This window comes from Chelon labrosus (assembly GCF_963514085.1).
Source record: "Chelon labrosus genome assembly, chromosome: 8".
Lineage (NCBI taxonomy): Eukaryota > Metazoa > Chordata > Actinopteri > Mugiliformes > Mugilidae > Chelon > Chelon labrosus.
In genome coordinates this window covers 27,782,685-27,800,605 of record NC_140358.1, presented here as the reverse complement: position 1 = coordinate 27,800,605, position 17,921 = coordinate 27,782,685, and the positions used below count along the sequence as shown (strand labels likewise).

Genomic DNA, 17,921 nt, shown 5'->3' with positions numbered 1-17,921 from the left:
GTGTCAAACGTTGCCGGTAGATATGGTTTGGTTATCTGATATGATTTCTGGGTATATCTTGTCTATCAGGCTGAATTTCAACTGTTTATCTCTACTGGGAACACCTTAACATTCATCTTGAGGGACGTCTGGAACATCATGCTTTAGCCTGTTACCACTGGAAACCCAACTTTGCTACGTCAATCAAAACTGGGGAGGAACAAAAATGTTTATTTTAGATAATTGCTGCGAGGTTTAACACATATTAAACCTAAAACTGTATTTTTCTTGTGTGTTTCTGACTTCTGGTTCAACTCAGACACCTCATCAAGGTCCTAAATCTCTAAAGCCCCAGAGAGGTTGAACAATCCTGTAATTCACAAGCAAAGCCACATGTTATGGAGCAGAAATGTGTTTTTACTCTTTGCCGCCTTTTTCAACATCTCGCAAATCCCTGATACGATTAATCACGTTAACTCCTCGAGGGGATTCACGGGGGGGCAGAGCGAACGCTGGACACATTAATGCTGATGTCTTATCTGGCGGTCGTAACCCGTGGGTGAATTTCCTGACGATGACGGCAGCGAGATGTGGTTGACAGCTTCTATTTTTATGTTATTAAAATACAATCAGGCCCATTGTTCCAGCTTTCATGCTAAACTGACAAACGTTCTGCAACGATCCTCGGTGACAGCCCAACCCTGACTGCTGTTTGAATGTTAAACTAAACTTTTCACAACGAGGGGGGGCGGTTTATTACGCTTCTCATTCAGGTAGGCGTTTCTGTTGAATTTAGAAAACACAGAAGCCTGAACTCAACCGCCCCCCCCGCAGGGAACCGACCTCGTCCTGCAGGGAACCACGGCCCTGGACCTGGAGGTGCTGACCCTCATCTTGACCACACGGTACCCAGCTGGGACACACGGCGCAGTGGAGCTGGAGGAGATGAAATCCTTCTCCTGCTTCTGTTATATCACTGATTTTGTGATCTAACAACCCCCACCCCACCCCCACCCGACTCCAAACGAGGTGTTTTTGTTGTTTTTGTGCAGATTCACAGGAGGTGTTTGAGTTATTTTGACAGCGAGGGAAGTCTTCATTTGTCTCTGTGAGTTATCTCGCGGCCAGAGAGCTGCGATAGGCATCTGCTGCAGAGGAGGAAGGTAAAGCGGGGGCAATGAATACTTGATCATATCTGCATGGGAGAGGAGGAACCCTGTGACACAACAGCCCTCATCTCACCGATGCCGAGATAAGGGTCAGCGATACGCCACCGAGGAGCAGACTGGGACGGATCGGAATAAAACAGAAACATGACAACGTGTCTCCAGACAAAAAGTAAATTAAAACTCGGAGAAGAGGAGAGACGCACTGACTGACGGGACGGTTGACAAGCCGTCAGTGATAATTACCGAGTTCTGGTCACGGGCCACACAGAGAGAAAAATGCTGCACAATTATCCAACGCTACAAACAAACACTTCAGCTCTGACTGATTATACACAGAACTGTCACGGCTACTGAAAACACAACACGATGCAAGCGATGGCGTTAACTCAAAACGAGGACTAGACGTGATCTTTACTCCCAAAAGATTTACCTTCAGGTTTCAGCTTCATGCTAAACTCTTCTGAAGAATGTGTCATCTACCACCCACCTAGACCAGACCAGACCAGACCAGACCAGGCACCCCCATCCCATAGCATTGACACTCCTTGATGGCAGCAGCCATCCCCAGCAGGATGCAGCCACAAAAACGCTTTAGGAACAACTTACAAAAACAGCACAAGGTGTTGACCTGGCCTCCAAATTCACTAGATCCCAAACTGATCAAGTATCTGTGGGATGATCCACAGAGGCCCCTCCCCTAAAAGGTGATTGACAGGTGATTGATCACAGGCATCGCCCACAATCCTCAGCTCCACTCACTCTTTTCAGGATGTTTGAATTAGCTGGGAGTTAGGTGGTGCTAACCAAGATGGCGGCGGTGGCGGGAGACGCCATGCTGAGCTTCAAAACGTTTCTTCAGGAAACATGTGGGTTCAAATTCAAATGACTGGACGCCACCCAGTGTTCTTCTAAGCTAACCAGACTTTTACACAAAATGAAATCACTTTGAAGAGATATTCTAGAGCAGGACGCGTCGTGATACAGCAAATGTCACGGCATCAGCAGCCCTGAGACGACCGAACGTCCCCGTTGTGTTCCTCTCAGCTCTGGCACACTCCGAGCTTGGCACCGTGAACCGAACAGGAGGAACGTCGGCCTTTCTCTGCTCACGACAGGAGGCAGTTGGCGAACGACCCGCGTGTTCTCCTCCCGAGGCTCAAAACGGAAACGACACACCTCCGGAGCCAGGAGGGCCGATTTCCACTTGAAAAAGTGTTTCCACGCCTTTTGTTTTCTACAAAGCCACTCTCTCTCTCTCTCTCCATCGCTCTGACGGGGACAGTTCTTATCGTCTGGGGTTTGAGAGGAGCCGGAGGAGGACGAGAGGCCGGGAGGGGGGTGAGGAAGAAGTGGCCGGCCGTCCCTCCTGCAGTGATCTGGCAGGTGATGAGAGGAGGAGCGCTGCTGTTTTATCCTCACAGAGAGAAACGTCCCGCTGCTATCCCGCTAACACCAGGAAGCCCTCGGTTCATCCGTCACTACGGGAACACTTCCTTTGTGACGGCAAGACTCTATTATTCATCTGCAGCCTTTAATCTGTCCTTTAAAAAGCTCTGTGAACAATTCAGTTACTACTATTAATCTCCAGTTATTATATGTGGTTGCTCTAAACTAATCAAGGAACATGACGTGAACGCTGCAGGATGGGGGAGGAGGATATTTCCTGCAGAAAAACCCTTGAACCTATCTGACGCCTCCTCATGCTTGTAGGTTTTTTGTTTTTCCACGTATTTATTTGCAGACGTTGCAGTGTTCCCCATTACCCGACCAAACGTCCCCTCTGCTGCAGCCTCCATCTCTAAGTTCTTTTGAGCTGACAAACCCGAAGTGGATTCGGCGAAAGGCAGCGCTGATTAAAGAAATAAACAACGCTGAAGTTCGCCCGCCCGCTCGTCCTCTAAACATCATTCACTGTTGCGGGACTCTGCTGACCTTTTAGAAAGCAACTCATCTGCAGTTTGTGTGAAGCCCCATAAGGATGGACGATGATCGCGACCTGTTTGTTTTCCCCCGGCTCGCTACAAGTCAGCACTTTGCGTGTAAGTGGCAATACGGTGACTGTCGGGTATCATTTCCTCGGCGCCGTGGAGGCAGCGACTCCCTGTGATCTATGGGAGGCCATTACTTAGCGATCAGGGAGTCCTGATTTCAGGAGCGTCCTCTGATTCCTTCTCTCCTCAAACTGAGTGTAGAAGGGAATAAATACTAGTAGTGTTTTTATATCCGTCGTTTGTCTTCTTTTAGAGATCATTGCCTTCAAACTTTGTTCTGTGAAGCTTCCTAGAGAGTAATGTGTGTTTGTTTTTTTTCCCCACTCACCTACGATGTCGAACCACCTCAGCCCGTGCGTCTCCGTCATGACGATGCCCACCATGTGAGTGACGGGCTCCGTTTCCATGACGGCGAAGGTGAAGTGGGGCTCCTCGAACGTGATCGGCTCGGAGGAGGGCGGCGGGAGGGCGACCCACTCGACGTCGAGCCGGGACGTGGACGAGCGCGGTGGGCTGCCCTGGTCCATCGCTTTAATCTGGGAGTCAACGCAGAAAAGGACATTTTAATGAACACAGGCAGGACGGTGGTGTGGTAGTTATCAGGTTATGGGTTTGAATCCATCTGCCATCTGGGGCCTTTCTGTGTGGAGTTTGCATGTTCTCCCTGTGTACTCCACCTCTCGCCCCAATGACAGCTGGGATAGGCTCCAGCGTCCCCACGACCTTTCACAGGACAGGCGGTTACAGAAGATGAATGAATGAATGAATAATCACACACTCGGTGCATTATAATTTGTCCTCACTGACGTTGAGAAGAAGGAACTGGTGCCAACTAGTGAGAGCGATCTGATCTACGATAGGCCACAGATTCTTCCTCCTCCTCAAACTGCTGCAGTTTTTACTTTGCATCCAGACAGGATATGAGGAGTTTGTTGTTGGTCTCTCAGAGCTGACAAACACTTTTCTAGGAAACCTTTTTCCCCATATATTATCGGCCCAATCATTCTCTGTAACGGGCTGAAGATAATAAGATAATTTCTGGCCCTGATTCAGCCTCACCCTCCTACTGGAATTTAATTTAGCACAGTTTGTTTGTTCTCCTTCTGTTAGCCTATATGCTGACATTTTTGCAGCTTTAGCATAATTGCATTTTTGCTTTTATTTACCTTGTAAACTTTGTTCAACAGAAAGAACAGAACAGTTATTTAGAGAACTAATTTACAAAATGCGGTGATCAGATCTGATTGTTCTGCTTATAAATCTTGCAAACTTTCCATCAACTACACAGGTTCAGTATTCCTGAGTAAGTAATGTAGAAAAAACACATTATAGAGATTTCTTTAAGTTTTTTTTTTTTTTACCTCTAGAAATTAAGAGTTGTATTTGTCACATGCACAGTTATACATAGTACAATGCACAGTGAAATGTATTTTTGTGTAAATGTAAAACTGTGAAAAAATAATATAAAATATAGACTGTAAACTCAAAGTGTAAACTTATACACACATTTACAGTACTGAAAACAGCTATGTGACTAAAGTAGCCTCTGCATTCAGTCATCTGTCGGTGATCAGCCTCACTATTACTGACCGGAAACCTTTTAGTGGTGACAGCTTGGTCCGGAGTCTCTCCGTTGGGAACTGATTTTTCTCCTGCAAAGATCAAATCAGTTTGGGCGGGGCTTTATGCACCGTTGGAGTTGAATTTGTGTCCAACAAAATGTCTCTGATTGGTTGGAGGACTATGTAAGTTGCTTGCTAGCTCACCAGAGAAACACATTTGAATTAATCCGCCACTGAAAATAGTCCCCAACGAATGCACTGGGCCTTCCTCATAGAAAGGAGGATGGAAAACTAAAGTACAGACAGATCTGCTCTGACTTCCACAAAGCAGATGGATGACAAAGTCATGCTTTTCAGAGGATTAAGGAGCGGATGATTTGGCCTTTTAAGCTCTACACCTCAAAGAAAACTCGAGATGAAGCTTTAGAGATGGAGTCACAAACCCCCATGCAGGGTTCAGATCTGGTTGTCATGACGGCAGCCTACTAAACTACAGCCGTTCTGGACGCTTACCGTGAGGATGCTGTAGTTTCCGGGCCAGAAATCGCCGTGCGACGTCACCACGCCGCTCAGCGCGTCGATCTCAAACCGGCCGTCGGCGTTGTCCTGGAGCTTGTAGGTAACCACGGCGTTGGAGCCCTCGTCGTCATCACGCGCAACCATCCTGCAGACCTCCCGCCGCCCGTCGTGGCGCTGCTGCTCCGGCAGCTTGACGTGGAAAAGCTTGTCGGTGAACTTGGGCCGGTTGTCGTTGGCGTCCAGGACTCGGATCACGACGGTGGCGGTGGAGCGTAAAGGCGGCGAGCCGTTATCCGACACGATTACCTGGGAGGTGAGAGGGAGGAGGTGGATTAAAAACACATTGTACTGTAGAAGAAGGAAGAAAGAAGGCAGCTGTTGTTTGTAAGGATTCATTCAGACCAAGATATTTGATCTGATCACAAGTAACCAGCTGCAGATTGAGATCTGATCTCAGTTTCTCATTTGTAGTCAGCTGCTGTCTCTAATGGATCTACCACTGTTTCAGAACCATGAACAGCATGTTGCGTGGTGGTAATGACTTGTGGAGGTGATATATATTTCTGAACAAGCTGTGACGTCTCTCTCACTCTCTTTTAGTTATTTTAGCTCAGATTATAACTGAACCCTGGAAACTTCCGTCCTCAGACTAATGTCACTGATGTGCTGTTTGAAGCAGCGACAGAAAAATCTCAGGCATTAAAAGATAAATAAAGACACTGGTGATTAACTTTACACAGTGAATTCATTTCAATTAGTATCATTAGTTTTACATTTACGGTGCTTTTTCCTTTGCTGGTGATCGTTTATAATAGTGATTTTGTGTGTTTTTATTTCTGAATGAATGAGGCAAAACTGAGTAGGTGGTGTTTAATGTGACCAAGGACTGATTGTGTGTTCACACTAACAAAGGAAGGAGGTCAAATACGTCAAATACGAGTCTACTTTAAGGTGGTCACTTGTGATCGGATCCCCTCAGGACGGTCTGAACGGTTCCAGAGAGTCTCACCTCGATGCTGTGCTCCGGTTTGTCCTCCCGATCCAAAGCTGAGAGAGTGCTGATAACACCTGCCAACACACACACACACACACACACACACACAGAAGGAATCAGTTAGTGTGTCACCGTCCCAGGAAGTGAGAGTGCTAACTGCACCTAAACAAACAGAGCGGGGCAGTAATGAGAGCGCTGTTACTGCTGCTGCTGCTGTTGTTGTAGGTGTTTGAGTGACTGAACCGATGGCACCTAAGAAAACACAGTCTGCTTTATGGACGTTGCATCTGTTGTGTTAGTGTTGTTGTGTTACTGTGAGTGTGTTTGTGTGTGTTCACTCGACCTTACTGCTGGAAAAAAAAAAAACACAAACTTACAAAGTGATCATTACTTAATCGAGAATAATGAGAATATTTTGAATTCTTAATCATCGCGTGAAGAGAACTCAAACAAGGAGAAAGAGGAGGAGGAGAGGGAGAAAGAGGAGGAGCAGGAGGAGGAGGATATGAAAGAGTGAAAGAAGAGGAGGAGGAGGAGGAGGAGCGGAAGAAGGAGAAAGAGTAGAAGAAGAAGAGAGAAAGAGGAGGAGGAAGAAAGAAAGAGGAGGAGGAGAAAGAGAGAAAGAGGCGGAGATGAAGGAAGAGGAGGAGAAAAATCAAAAGAAAGAGGAGGAGGAGAAGAGGAAGAAGGAGAAAGAGGAGGAGGGGAAGAAGAATGAGAAGAAGAAAGAGAGGAAGAGGAGGAGGAGGAGGAAAAAGGCGAGGAGGAGTTGGCCAGAAGAAGATGAGAAGGAAGAAGAAGTAGTAGTAGTAGTAGTAGAAGTAGTAGCAGTATTAGTAGTAGTAGAAGTAGTAGTAGTAGTAGTAGTAGTAGTAGAAGTAGTAGCAGTATTAGTAGTAGTAGTAGTAGAAGTAGTAGTAGTAGTAGTAGTAGTAGTAGTAAACCTTTAACCCAGGTCAAGGTTGGACAGAGTCAACTCCTCATTGTTGAACATTTCTTTGAGACACAACTACGTCCAGAGAATCATCAACTAAACACAGAACGACTTCCTCACTAAGAAGTGAACAGACCGGATTCACATCAGGACGATGGTGTCAAACTAATATCAGACGTTTGTAGACAAAATAAAATAGAACATGCTGCAACAAGACAAACAACCAATACGCTGCGGCGGTGGCATCGTCATCCTGTACCGTTAACAGAAACTGATTCTCTAAACCGAAACATCTAAAGCAGCTGACGGAGCGTCTGGTCGGGGGCAGACAGCTGATTGGACGTTTGCTCCTGATGTTATAAACCATGTGTCTCAGCAGGTCATTGAGACACGTTTGGCTGCTGTCTGTTGGGAATCACTCCACGGCTGGTGTTTAGGCCGAGTTCAGACTTGTCCCCCTCAAAGAAATCCAGCAGCGTACGTGAAAACCTAATAAAACAAAATCTATTTCTAAACTGAAGGACGTTAGTTGAAGAACCAGTGACTCGTCTGGATGAGTCAGTCAAGCTGATGTGGATATGATCTCACCTCTGGATCACAGTAATGTCCATAAAGTCTCAATAAAAGTGTAAAATGAATGATTTAATGTTTAAAGCTGCAACCTGCTGCTTTAATGTCACCTGTTCCGTGGAGTTTTAGAGGAGCATGTTCTGCCCTGATCCCATCCCGTCTAAAGAAATTAAGTCAAGTGTTTGAGAGCAGCGATTAGCTCTAATAGCAGAGACACGCCGGCTAACGCCAACGGCAGGATAACAACGAGGGTCAGGTGACGAGTGTTTGGATAGGAGACGCCGGCGTTTAATGGTGAAGCCAGGGCGGAGGGAAGAGTCGGTTACAAGATGTTTTTATTACGGCTCTTAACGGCGGTTTATTCTGGAGCATCTGACACTTGATTTTAGCTTTTTAGAGGATCAAGAACAAGAGGGAGAGCGTTAGTGCAGGGATCTTAAAATAAAACACATATATCAGCCTTTAATAAATCTAGCAGAAGAAGAAGAACTTGGAGGAGGAGGAGAAAAAAGAAGAGGAATTTAAAAATGAGAAGCAAGAAGAAGAATTAGACAAAACCGAAAACGAGGACTAAAAGAAGAAGAAACAGACGGAGAAATTAGAAGAAGAAGAAGAATTTGGGAGAAAGAATAAAATGGAGAGGAACTAGGAGGAGATTAGGAAGAGGAGCAATTAGAAGAAGAGGAATTAGATGAACTGGAAGGAGAGCAAGTAGGTGGAGAAGAAGATTAGAAGACGATACAGCAGAAGAAGAATTAATACGTAGAAAAAAGAGAAGAAGAAGACTGAGAAGAAGAACAACAATTAAGACAAGGAGACGAATTTGGAGGAGGAGAAACAAGAAGAAGATAAATAAAATAAGGGGAAGACAGAATAACAGTTAGACAAAGAGTAATTATAAGAAAAAGTCAGAGGAAGAGAAGATTGAAGAAGAAGAGAAATTAGAAGAAGAAGCTGGAGGAGGACAAGAAGAAGAGAAAGATAAATTAGGACAAGGAGACAAATTTGGAGGAGGAGAATTAAAAAACGAGAAGAAGAATTAGGAAGAAGAGTAATTGGAAGAACAATTTTAGAGGAATTAGTAGAAGAGAAATTAGCAGAAGGAGAAGAATTAGGAGTGAGAGAAGAAGAAAGAAGAACGGTTCCATAAAACAAGGAGAAACTAGAAGAAGGGAAACTGGAGGAGGACAAGAAAGGGGAACACAAAGAAGAAGAATTAAAAAGAAGAATTTGGAAGGGGAACAGAAAGAGAATTAGATGAAGAAGAAGAAGAGCAATCAGGAGAATAGAAGAATAACTGACTGACACTTGTTTCCTGATCCCTGGTTTAACTGCAGTGATCTTCTAACTCCCAGCGATCAGCAGTTAAAGACTAAAGCTGCTGATTCAGCCGTTCACAAAGAGATAACATTAATAACGTGTTTATCTTTTGTTTCCTGCTCATCAGCCACTTCCTGCTTCGCCGTGCGCATTTGTTCCGTTTAATTAGCAGCTGTAAAACCTGCCCGACTGATTTACCGTCTGTGGTTGAATGTGTAGCTGCACAGACGTTGTATATTAATGTGTTGTGTGGTTTGTGGCTGCAGGTATAATATTCATATCTGGTGGAGATAAGGCTGGAATGTGGCAGAGATGGAGATACTGTGTTCAAACTGTCGTGCGACGACAGAAGCGCTGATACGATACCGAACGGTTTTACACTTTCCCACTGAAGGCAGGAGAAAGTGACGCCGAGCATCAGAAACCCTGCACAAGGGTGTTGTTTTGTTTTTTCTGGGATGCAGCCAAAATGCTGTTAGAGTTCAGTGAAATTCAGCAGAACGTCTTATCAGATGGTTGAGGAGCTTTTTTTAGTAGAAGAACTGAGGTCAGTCTTCCAGGCAATAATCAGGATACAGTTAAAAATATCTACTTTTCCTGAGAGCAGTGAAGTGTCTCGACTCTTTATTACTTGACACAAACGACTTTATGCATCGATTTTGCTGCATTGTTTAACAACTTCTCATACGTTTTATAAAAATAAATGAAACCATAACCATCTTGGATTAAACTACTACTTTCCTTTTAACACTACTAATGTTTTTTACATGATTTTTACCCTTTGTTCAGCTTTGTTCCTCCCACTCCACAAAGACAGACCACGCTGGATGCCTTTGAGGTTATTCTAAAGAATATTCTCAAAACTATTTCTCATTGTGTTAGATTTTTGCACCAATAACAGCATATATTTTAATAAAGACACCAAATTTATCCACTGGAAAATATCCAGACATTGTGCATTTAAAACAGATAAAAAGAAGTGTGATTAAATACTTGAATCGATTATTAGACATTATACTATTTACTCTGCAAAACAAGTATTTTTAGTTTTGATGCATTCTGCTCAAATACTTCTTATATTCATTTAAATGCAGAGCTTTTTCTTCAACTGAATATTTTTCTGTTGCAGCATTTTAAGGCTTCAACAGAAATTTTGAGGTTATTCTGGAGAATATTCTGGACGGTATTTGCCACCGTGGCAGATAATACACATTAAAATAAAGCAAGTAAATGTGTTCACTCCAGTGTTGATAAGACATTTAAACCCTTAACGCCTGAATTGATTTTTCAGTTATATAAAGAAATGAATTATTGGTTTTTGCTTACCACTCCGACCGGTCCTACGACAAACTAGTACTTGCAAAAGGTTCCTAGGAATTTTTTAAATGTGCACAAACCGACATTGGAGTTTTACATGCAGCTGCAGTTTGAGCAGAAACAGTGCGTCGCAAATTCACGACACTAGGCATTAAGGGGTTAAAACCATCAAAAAAAGTACTTTAGTTTTGATGCATTCTGGTGAAATACTTCTAAATCAAATCAAATCAAATCAAATTTATTTATATGGCACTTTTCATGCCTTTTAAAAGCAACACAAAGTGCCTCACAGAGGCTAAAAACAGCAAAAACATCTACTTTTATAATAGTTTGAATGCAAACCAAAATAATTAATAATATTTTTCTGTTGCAGTTTCTGTTTTTCCAGTAAAGCATTAATCAAACGATTTAAAGCTTAAACAGAAACTTTAAAGGTTATTCTGGACAGTATTTGTCATTGTGTACTTTTAGTTTTGATGCATTCTGCTGAAATACTTCTACTTCATAAATTTGAATGCAGGACTTTTTCTTAAACTGAATATTTGTGTTTCCAAGTAGTAAAACCAGCTCCAACAGTGCAAAATTTAAAAGCCACTAAAGGGAAACAAGAAGCTTGGACTGAGGTAGAACGTCTGACAAACAGACGTGTTTAAGTGTGAGCTGACGTCCTCAGACAGACCTGGAGGGGGGTTGTGAGTGGACTGAACGACCCTGCTGAGGGTCGTTCAACCTCTTTTTACAACAGTGCAAACAAGCCCTCCTGGGGGGGGGGGGGGGGCATCATTAGGACAGGTGGGGCACATTAGAAAGTGTGTTTCTGTCATTAGCGCAGACATGGGAATCAGGGCTAAAGGCCTCTCTCTCCCTCGTCGCCTGTTTTCACTCAGCCGTGCCGGACCGCTGTCAAAACCCACGAGAAGATAAACAGCGATGTCTGGCAAGTCGGGACCCGGTGTGTTTGCTCCCTTGTCTTTTCTCTTCGGGTCCAGAGCCAGTTTGCAAATCTACTTCTGCTGCTGCTGCTTCTGGTCTTTTCTTTCTTTAAAACGTTCAACTCACTCACTGTCCAAATCTTCAAATGAGACGTCTTAAATTTCTGACATTTCAGAAATATCAAGACCCACACAAAGAAAGAAGAGTCTCTCAAAAGAGAAATTCTTTGTTGGACTAAGAATTCAAAGTGTCTTCCTCATTAACAAACGTATGCAAATGAGGTGGTAGTGGGGATAAACAAGAGTCTGAAACGGTCTCTAACTAACTAAGTCTTCCAGTAGTTATCCTTAAAGAGACCACTATCTGATCAGATCACAGACATCTGATCGCTGCATTCATTCTGAAACAGATAAAGTCTGCCGAGGTGCATTCAGAGACAGAAAGTGTAATTAAGAGGCTTTTAAGCGTTTAAAATATCTGCAGAAAAATGCAGACGGTCTGCAGCAGATAGGCCAGAAGTGAAACAGATATTTCACATCGTCTGACTCCACTTCACTGTGACTCAAAAAAAACGGGATTTATTTCATGACAGATAATATTTAAAGGTCTTCCCTAACCGGTCTGTGGTATTCAGCCTCGGGCGCATCAGTCCCCGAAGAAGCTGTTAAATGTTAACTGAATCCACTTTAGAAACATATCTCTGCAACCGGTCGCATACATCATGTGAAGGAATGATTTCTGATATATATGCTGCCACTAATAGCGTCATATATGATTATATATCCAAAAAAACACAAGTGGAAAGCAGATTTATTTTACACATTTGATGATATGGACCGGTCTCACAGAGTTTCCCATATAATGTTAATACTATGGCAGCCCGCCAGGGTCTAATTTACTCCCAAAAACACATAGCACGAGAAGCTATTTGTGTTATTCATTAACAAAATTTTACATTACCGCCACTTTTTGAAATCCGATGTTTGTGCTATTGACTTTTAGACTATGTAGAAGAGTTACAGTTATTTAAACAGACTACATCAAAACCTGGAGGAAACGACTCCAGACGTAACGTGAGCTAGCTTAACTTTACAGGCGCTAGCTAGCAAAGTTAGATTGAAAGTTAACTTTTTACTATAAATTGGATTTATTCGCTCTTATTTAATGTGCCATATACTGTATGAATATTTTTTAATAGTTTGGATATCATCACAATATGTGTAAGAGAAGTAAAATAACTAAAGATGATCTTCCACACGTGCTTTGGAGTTGGCCAAAGATGGAAGACTTCAGGAGACATTTTAACTTCAAAAATAAATTGAAAAGATTTCCTTAAGCTGTGGGATACTGGGGAACATGAGTTGTGTTAAATTTAATATTTTATTCTGATTGCTAAGCACCGCAATGAATCTGAAGATCCACCCTTAATAAGACGGTGGATCAATGAGCTTGTGTGAAAAATATTGCATCATGTAAGAAAGAAACTCTGTGAGCTCTACGTTAAATCTTTTCCCTCATCGTACGCTGCTGATAGTGGCGCTATGATGATCAACACCGACGTAATGTTTGGTTAAGTATGTATATTTATGTAAAATGAACGGGAATAATGGTGTTAGCTTAATGGTTCACTTCAAGCATCATTCAACAAATTAATCTTCACAAAAACAAAGTTACACAATAAGAACAGAAACTACAAGAAGAATAAAAGAAGAGAAATTAGAAGAAGAAGAATTTGTAGAAGGAGAAGAAAGAAGAAGAATTAGAAGAAGAGAAAGTGGAAAAACAATTTGGAGGAGGAATATGATTGTGATGAGAATTAGAGAAAGTGGAAGAAGAAGGAGGAATAACAAAATAGAAGAGGAAGAATTACAAACTAGAAAAGAAGAACTAGGGGGCTAAGAAGTTGGAGAAGAAAGACAAGGATGATAACGACGAATTAGAGAAGAATCAGAAGAGAAGAAACGAAAAGTAGAAGAAAGAAGAAGAAGAAGAGAAACTGCGGGAAGAAGAATTTGGAGGAGAAGAAAGACGAGGATGACAGTGACGAATTAGAAGACTTTCATTGTGTGGTCTGAACCGCTGTCTTTACTGCACACATGACAACAAACATCATGAATCATGAACCTTGATCTGTTATATTTATAGGAAATCAAACTGGAGGAAATGATGCATTCGTTTGGGATCAACACTAATTTGCAGCAGGAGCGTCGTTTAACACCTTAAAGCTGCAGGTAAAACAAACCAGAGCGACACTTGAAAGAGTGTTTGCATCTCATTCAGTTTCATTTCTGCTTCATTTCGTGTAACACAAAAGGCGCAGAACATCATCATCCTTTAATTACAACCCATCTCAATTTGCGGCCTGTGGATTTTAAAATATTTAACGGAGACGCCAGAAATCTTCACATTATTATTATCTGTTTGAGGATCTAAAAGGTTCTGCAGTAATTTGAGGTATGTGCTGTTTCAAAATGCTAATGAACTGGGCACATTCCTAACTTGCCTGGCCTTGTCAACAAACAAACTTGTTTTTTTTGTGTGTGTGTGTGTGAAAGACATTATGAAACCTACTCTGGTCGGCCGAGACACGCCGGTTTTCTAAAGCAGGTCAGTAATAAAAAATAAAAATAAAAAACGGACTGGACAATTTGCCGGGAATTTGTCCTTGCTTATCATCTAATGGGTTGAATCGAACAGATAATCGCCGCAGAATAAAGCGCACTTCATGCTTGAGGAGAATATCGGCTTAGTCAGAAACAGCCCTGAGTCATATCCATCCTGTCGAGGCATGAGAGTTTCTACACCATTCAACCCTGCACATTAGTAATAGCAGAATCATTTGAGAAAAGAAGACAAGGTGGGTCATGTTCCAAAGATCTGGTTTCAACAGCACGTTTACGTTGTTCAAGGTATCACCATCTCCTTCCCTTTACACGGATTTATTACAGCCATTAAAGTGTCTGAGATGTTCGTCGTGTTCTTTGTCGTCAGGTAGAAGGAACTTTGACAGCTCAAAGTGTAAAGGATAAGAGTGACTGTCAGCAGATTCTTCTTTTTATACCTCGTGTGAAAAGTAGTCTTGTATGGACTATTGTATTGAAGTGATGTTTGTAAAGAGCCACAAAAGCGTTAAAAGGCGCAGACGAACCAAGACAACATCAAGAACATGTGAAGGCTGACCGCGACGTTGCCCCGCGTCATATGTCTGGGGTCAAAACAGTAAATGGTCTTTATTTATTATATGCTGCTTTTCTACCTGAAGCACTTGACACTCACAATGACACGTCAACCCATTCATTCACACGAGCACACTCACAATCGTACAACAGTGCCAGGCATCTCCGGGCACAACTCAGGGTCCTGGGACACTTCGGTTTGTGGTAAGTAGACCGTAGGGATGTCCCGATCAAGTTTTTTGTCTCCCGATCCGATACCGATCCTTTAATATGCAATACTGGCCGATCTTAGTTCTGATCCGGTCCTAAAGTTGGTCTCCTGTAGCTTCCTAAAGTCTTTCCTTGTCTTTCACAAGCACACTCACAATCATACAACAGTGCCAGGCATCTCCGGGCACATCTCAGGGTCCTAGGACATTTCGGTTTGTGGTTCATGTACAGAGGACAACCCGCTCTACTCACAGAGCTACAGCCGTTGTGGTGTGTTGCCAATAAACACCAACTGAACGTACGTGGGAGTAGGCATGAATGATCTTTGTATGGCATATATTGGGGAAACTAGGTAGGTAGATGGCAGGGATGTCCCGATCAAGTTTTTTGCCTCCCGATCCGATATTGATCCTTTAATATTCAATACTGGGCGATCTTAGTCCTGATCCGATCTTAAATGTCCTAAAGTTGGTCTCCTGTAGCTTTCTAAAGTCTTTCCTTGTCTTTCACAAGCACACTCACAATCATACAACAGTGCCAGGCATCTCTGGGCACATCTCAGAGTCCTAGGACACTTTGGTTTGTTGTCCATGTACCGAGGACAACCCGGTCTACTCACTGAGCTACAGCCGCTGTGGTGTGTTGTCATTAAACACCAAGTTTTCTGCCTCCCAATCTAATATGGATCCTTTAATATTCAGTATCGGCCGATCTCAGTCCTGATCCGATCCTAAATGTCCTCAAGTTGGTCTCCTGTAGCTTCCTAAAGCCTTTCCTCGTCTTTCTTGTCTTCTCCTAGAGTCGACTGGATTCAGTCCAACGCTGACATAAACTCCCTAACCCTCTCTGGGAGATTTTCCTCCTTGACACCGTCTCCAGGTAACTTTCTCTTCTTTTAAACGTTCAGTGTTTGTTGGTGTTGTTTGGGTGCAGCCTTTTAGCCTGAGTGGACTCCATGGATTCTGTTTAGTCATCTTATTGTTGGTAGTATTAAATGATGATCTCCTATTAGCACCTCACCAAACATCCACATTCAAGTATGGTAATAACTGCTATCTGTCTGACTCACTTCATTTTCCAGAATGAAGTAATTAGCAGTAGTAATGCTTGAGGATCTGGTCTAGCTTTCAATCAAAGTTCCTCAAAAAGGTGTTGGACGAGATTGAGAAGGTTCCTTGTCTCAAACCCGAACCATTAAACCAACACCAAGGTATTCAAGTGTATCGACATGCATGTTCAATTTAATTTTGACATTTTTCCAATTTATAACAGTTTGTCTTTTCTTGTTGCACCAGTTCTCTTCTTAATCTAATGGACTCATTGAAGAACTAACCTTTAGATCAGTGTCACTCCCATGACAGCCAGGACGTGACACTGGGGAAATCTTTTCAGTGCAAAGACTACACAGAGACACAATAACCCCTTTCAGCCATGCACATTTTATCCCATGCTCGTGTCTGTGCACGAGTAAATGAATCTCAAATACACCTGCATTTACACAAGAAAAACCATGCGCTAATGTGACACTCTGCGGCTGTTTCAACACCTCCCGCCCTGCCCTGCCTTTCTCTACGAACCAAAACTCGCCTTCTCTCTCTCTCTGTAATCCTCCGGTATACTGGCCTCAGGGTGTGGACAAACAACTGCAGATTAGAAGACGAGGACGGGACTTGTGGTGGCTTGTAGCGCCAGAGCAGAGCTAAACGTTGCGCTCATTTGCTTCAACATCAAAGTCCTCACCAGGTGATTCAGCTGCAACTGTCAGCGATAAACGCACAGATACCCGAGGGGGTCCCAGGCATTTTCTTCCTGCCATGTTAGATTTTTTTAATTTTTTCTTTGCAGATCACACATGAGCAAGTTTGTGAATGACCTCCGAGAGAGTTTCCTATTATGTTGGTTTTATTTTTCCAGCTCTGCCTTCTCGGCGACACACCCAGGTTCTGCATCACTTACTCTGCTCAGACTTGTAACAGCGCATTAGGCGATATCGGCAATAATCAACGACCCCCCCCCCCCCCCCCCCCCCGCTCTCCCTTTGTTGGAAATAAGACACTTTTGAGATTTACTGCTGCAGTAATAGCCATGAATCAAAATGTAAATCTACCACGGGGACATTGGAACACACATATACGTCGAAACAATTTGCAAAAGAGGTCTTCCAGATGTCTTATAATCACAAAGGGAGTTAGAATAAAGATGTAAATCAATCAGAAGGGGAGCACGCAGCCTGTATTTCTGTTTAAAGTGCTTGTGAAATGGAAGGATGACACTGTGCAAACTGATCTAATTACACCCAACATCCCAGAGTCACTGTATATCGGACAGTGGCTCTGGGAACGTTGGTCGGTAAAAGCTTCAATTACATGTCTCAGGGTCGAGTTGGACTTTTTAATTTGAGACCGGGATGTAATCTAAATTATCATGTTATTATATTGTATTCATTTTGGAAAAGAAAATTTACTCCGATTTGTAATTAGAATTTTCAGTAGCGTAGTCCATGATAAAAATAACTATAGTTAGTTAGTTTTCTCAATTATCTATAAGAGTAGAAGTGGACGGTTAAAGTACAAGAGGAGGGAATGGAGGTAAACTGGAGGGATGTTTATTTTTACATATTAAATTAATGTGGAGTATAAAATTATAAATGCATTAAAACAATAACATTTTCACATATGCAACCGTATGCAGCCACTGAGCTTTGCATTCTGATCAAGATCATCAGGTTTTAATTAAATCACAGGTCTGAGCTGAATGTGAATGACAAGTAGAGTCGCTATGGATGCAGGAGCGTTTTACAGGAAGCTGCTTTCTATAGCTCTTTTGTGACTTGGTACACAGGACACGGGTTGTTGTGGTGGGGTACTATGGTGGCAGAATAACAAAATGCATCAATAATATTACAACATCTTGCTACACGGAACCATCTGGGAAGTTGTCCTTGGATCACGGTTGTAATCGTACGCTAAATTTAATCAGTCAGCTCAAAGAATGACATAATGTAGATGAGAGGAAGAAACCCAACAAGCAGCACTTCATAGGAGCAATGGAAGTAAGCAAGCACTGAGAGCAGCTAGATTTGTAGTAGATGATTCATTAAAATGACAATTTCACCGTCTTCAGACCTAATGCCGACTAATCTGATCTGCACACTTGCGGATCAGCCCCAAGCACCTATCATAGATTGGTAAGATGGTTTGTCGAGCAACATCAAATACAGCTGCCTTGCAAGATAAATTTCACATAT

The 17,921-nt window shown here is 42.7% G+C and overlaps 1 protein-coding gene across 2 annotated transcripts in view; it reads right to left on the bottom strand.

The window, feature by feature from the left end:
- The window catches only part of fat2 (FAT atypical cadherin 2), a 109,015-nt gene that overhangs the window by 69,746 nt on the left and 21,348 nt on the right, over positions 1-17,921 (bottom strand). For both annotated transcript variants that reach the window (XM_084549966.1, XM_084549965.1), the window contains 3 exons: positions 6,230-6,288; positions 5,215-5,526; positions 3,468-3,675 (listed from right to left, as the gene is read on the bottom strand). In XM_084549966.1, coding sequence (XP_084406092.1) covers positions 3,468-3,675; positions 5,215-5,526; positions 6,230-6,288 — 579 coding nt within the window. The remainder of the gene's footprint in view (positions 1-3,467; positions 3,676-5,214; positions 5,527-6,229; positions 6,289-17,921) is intronic.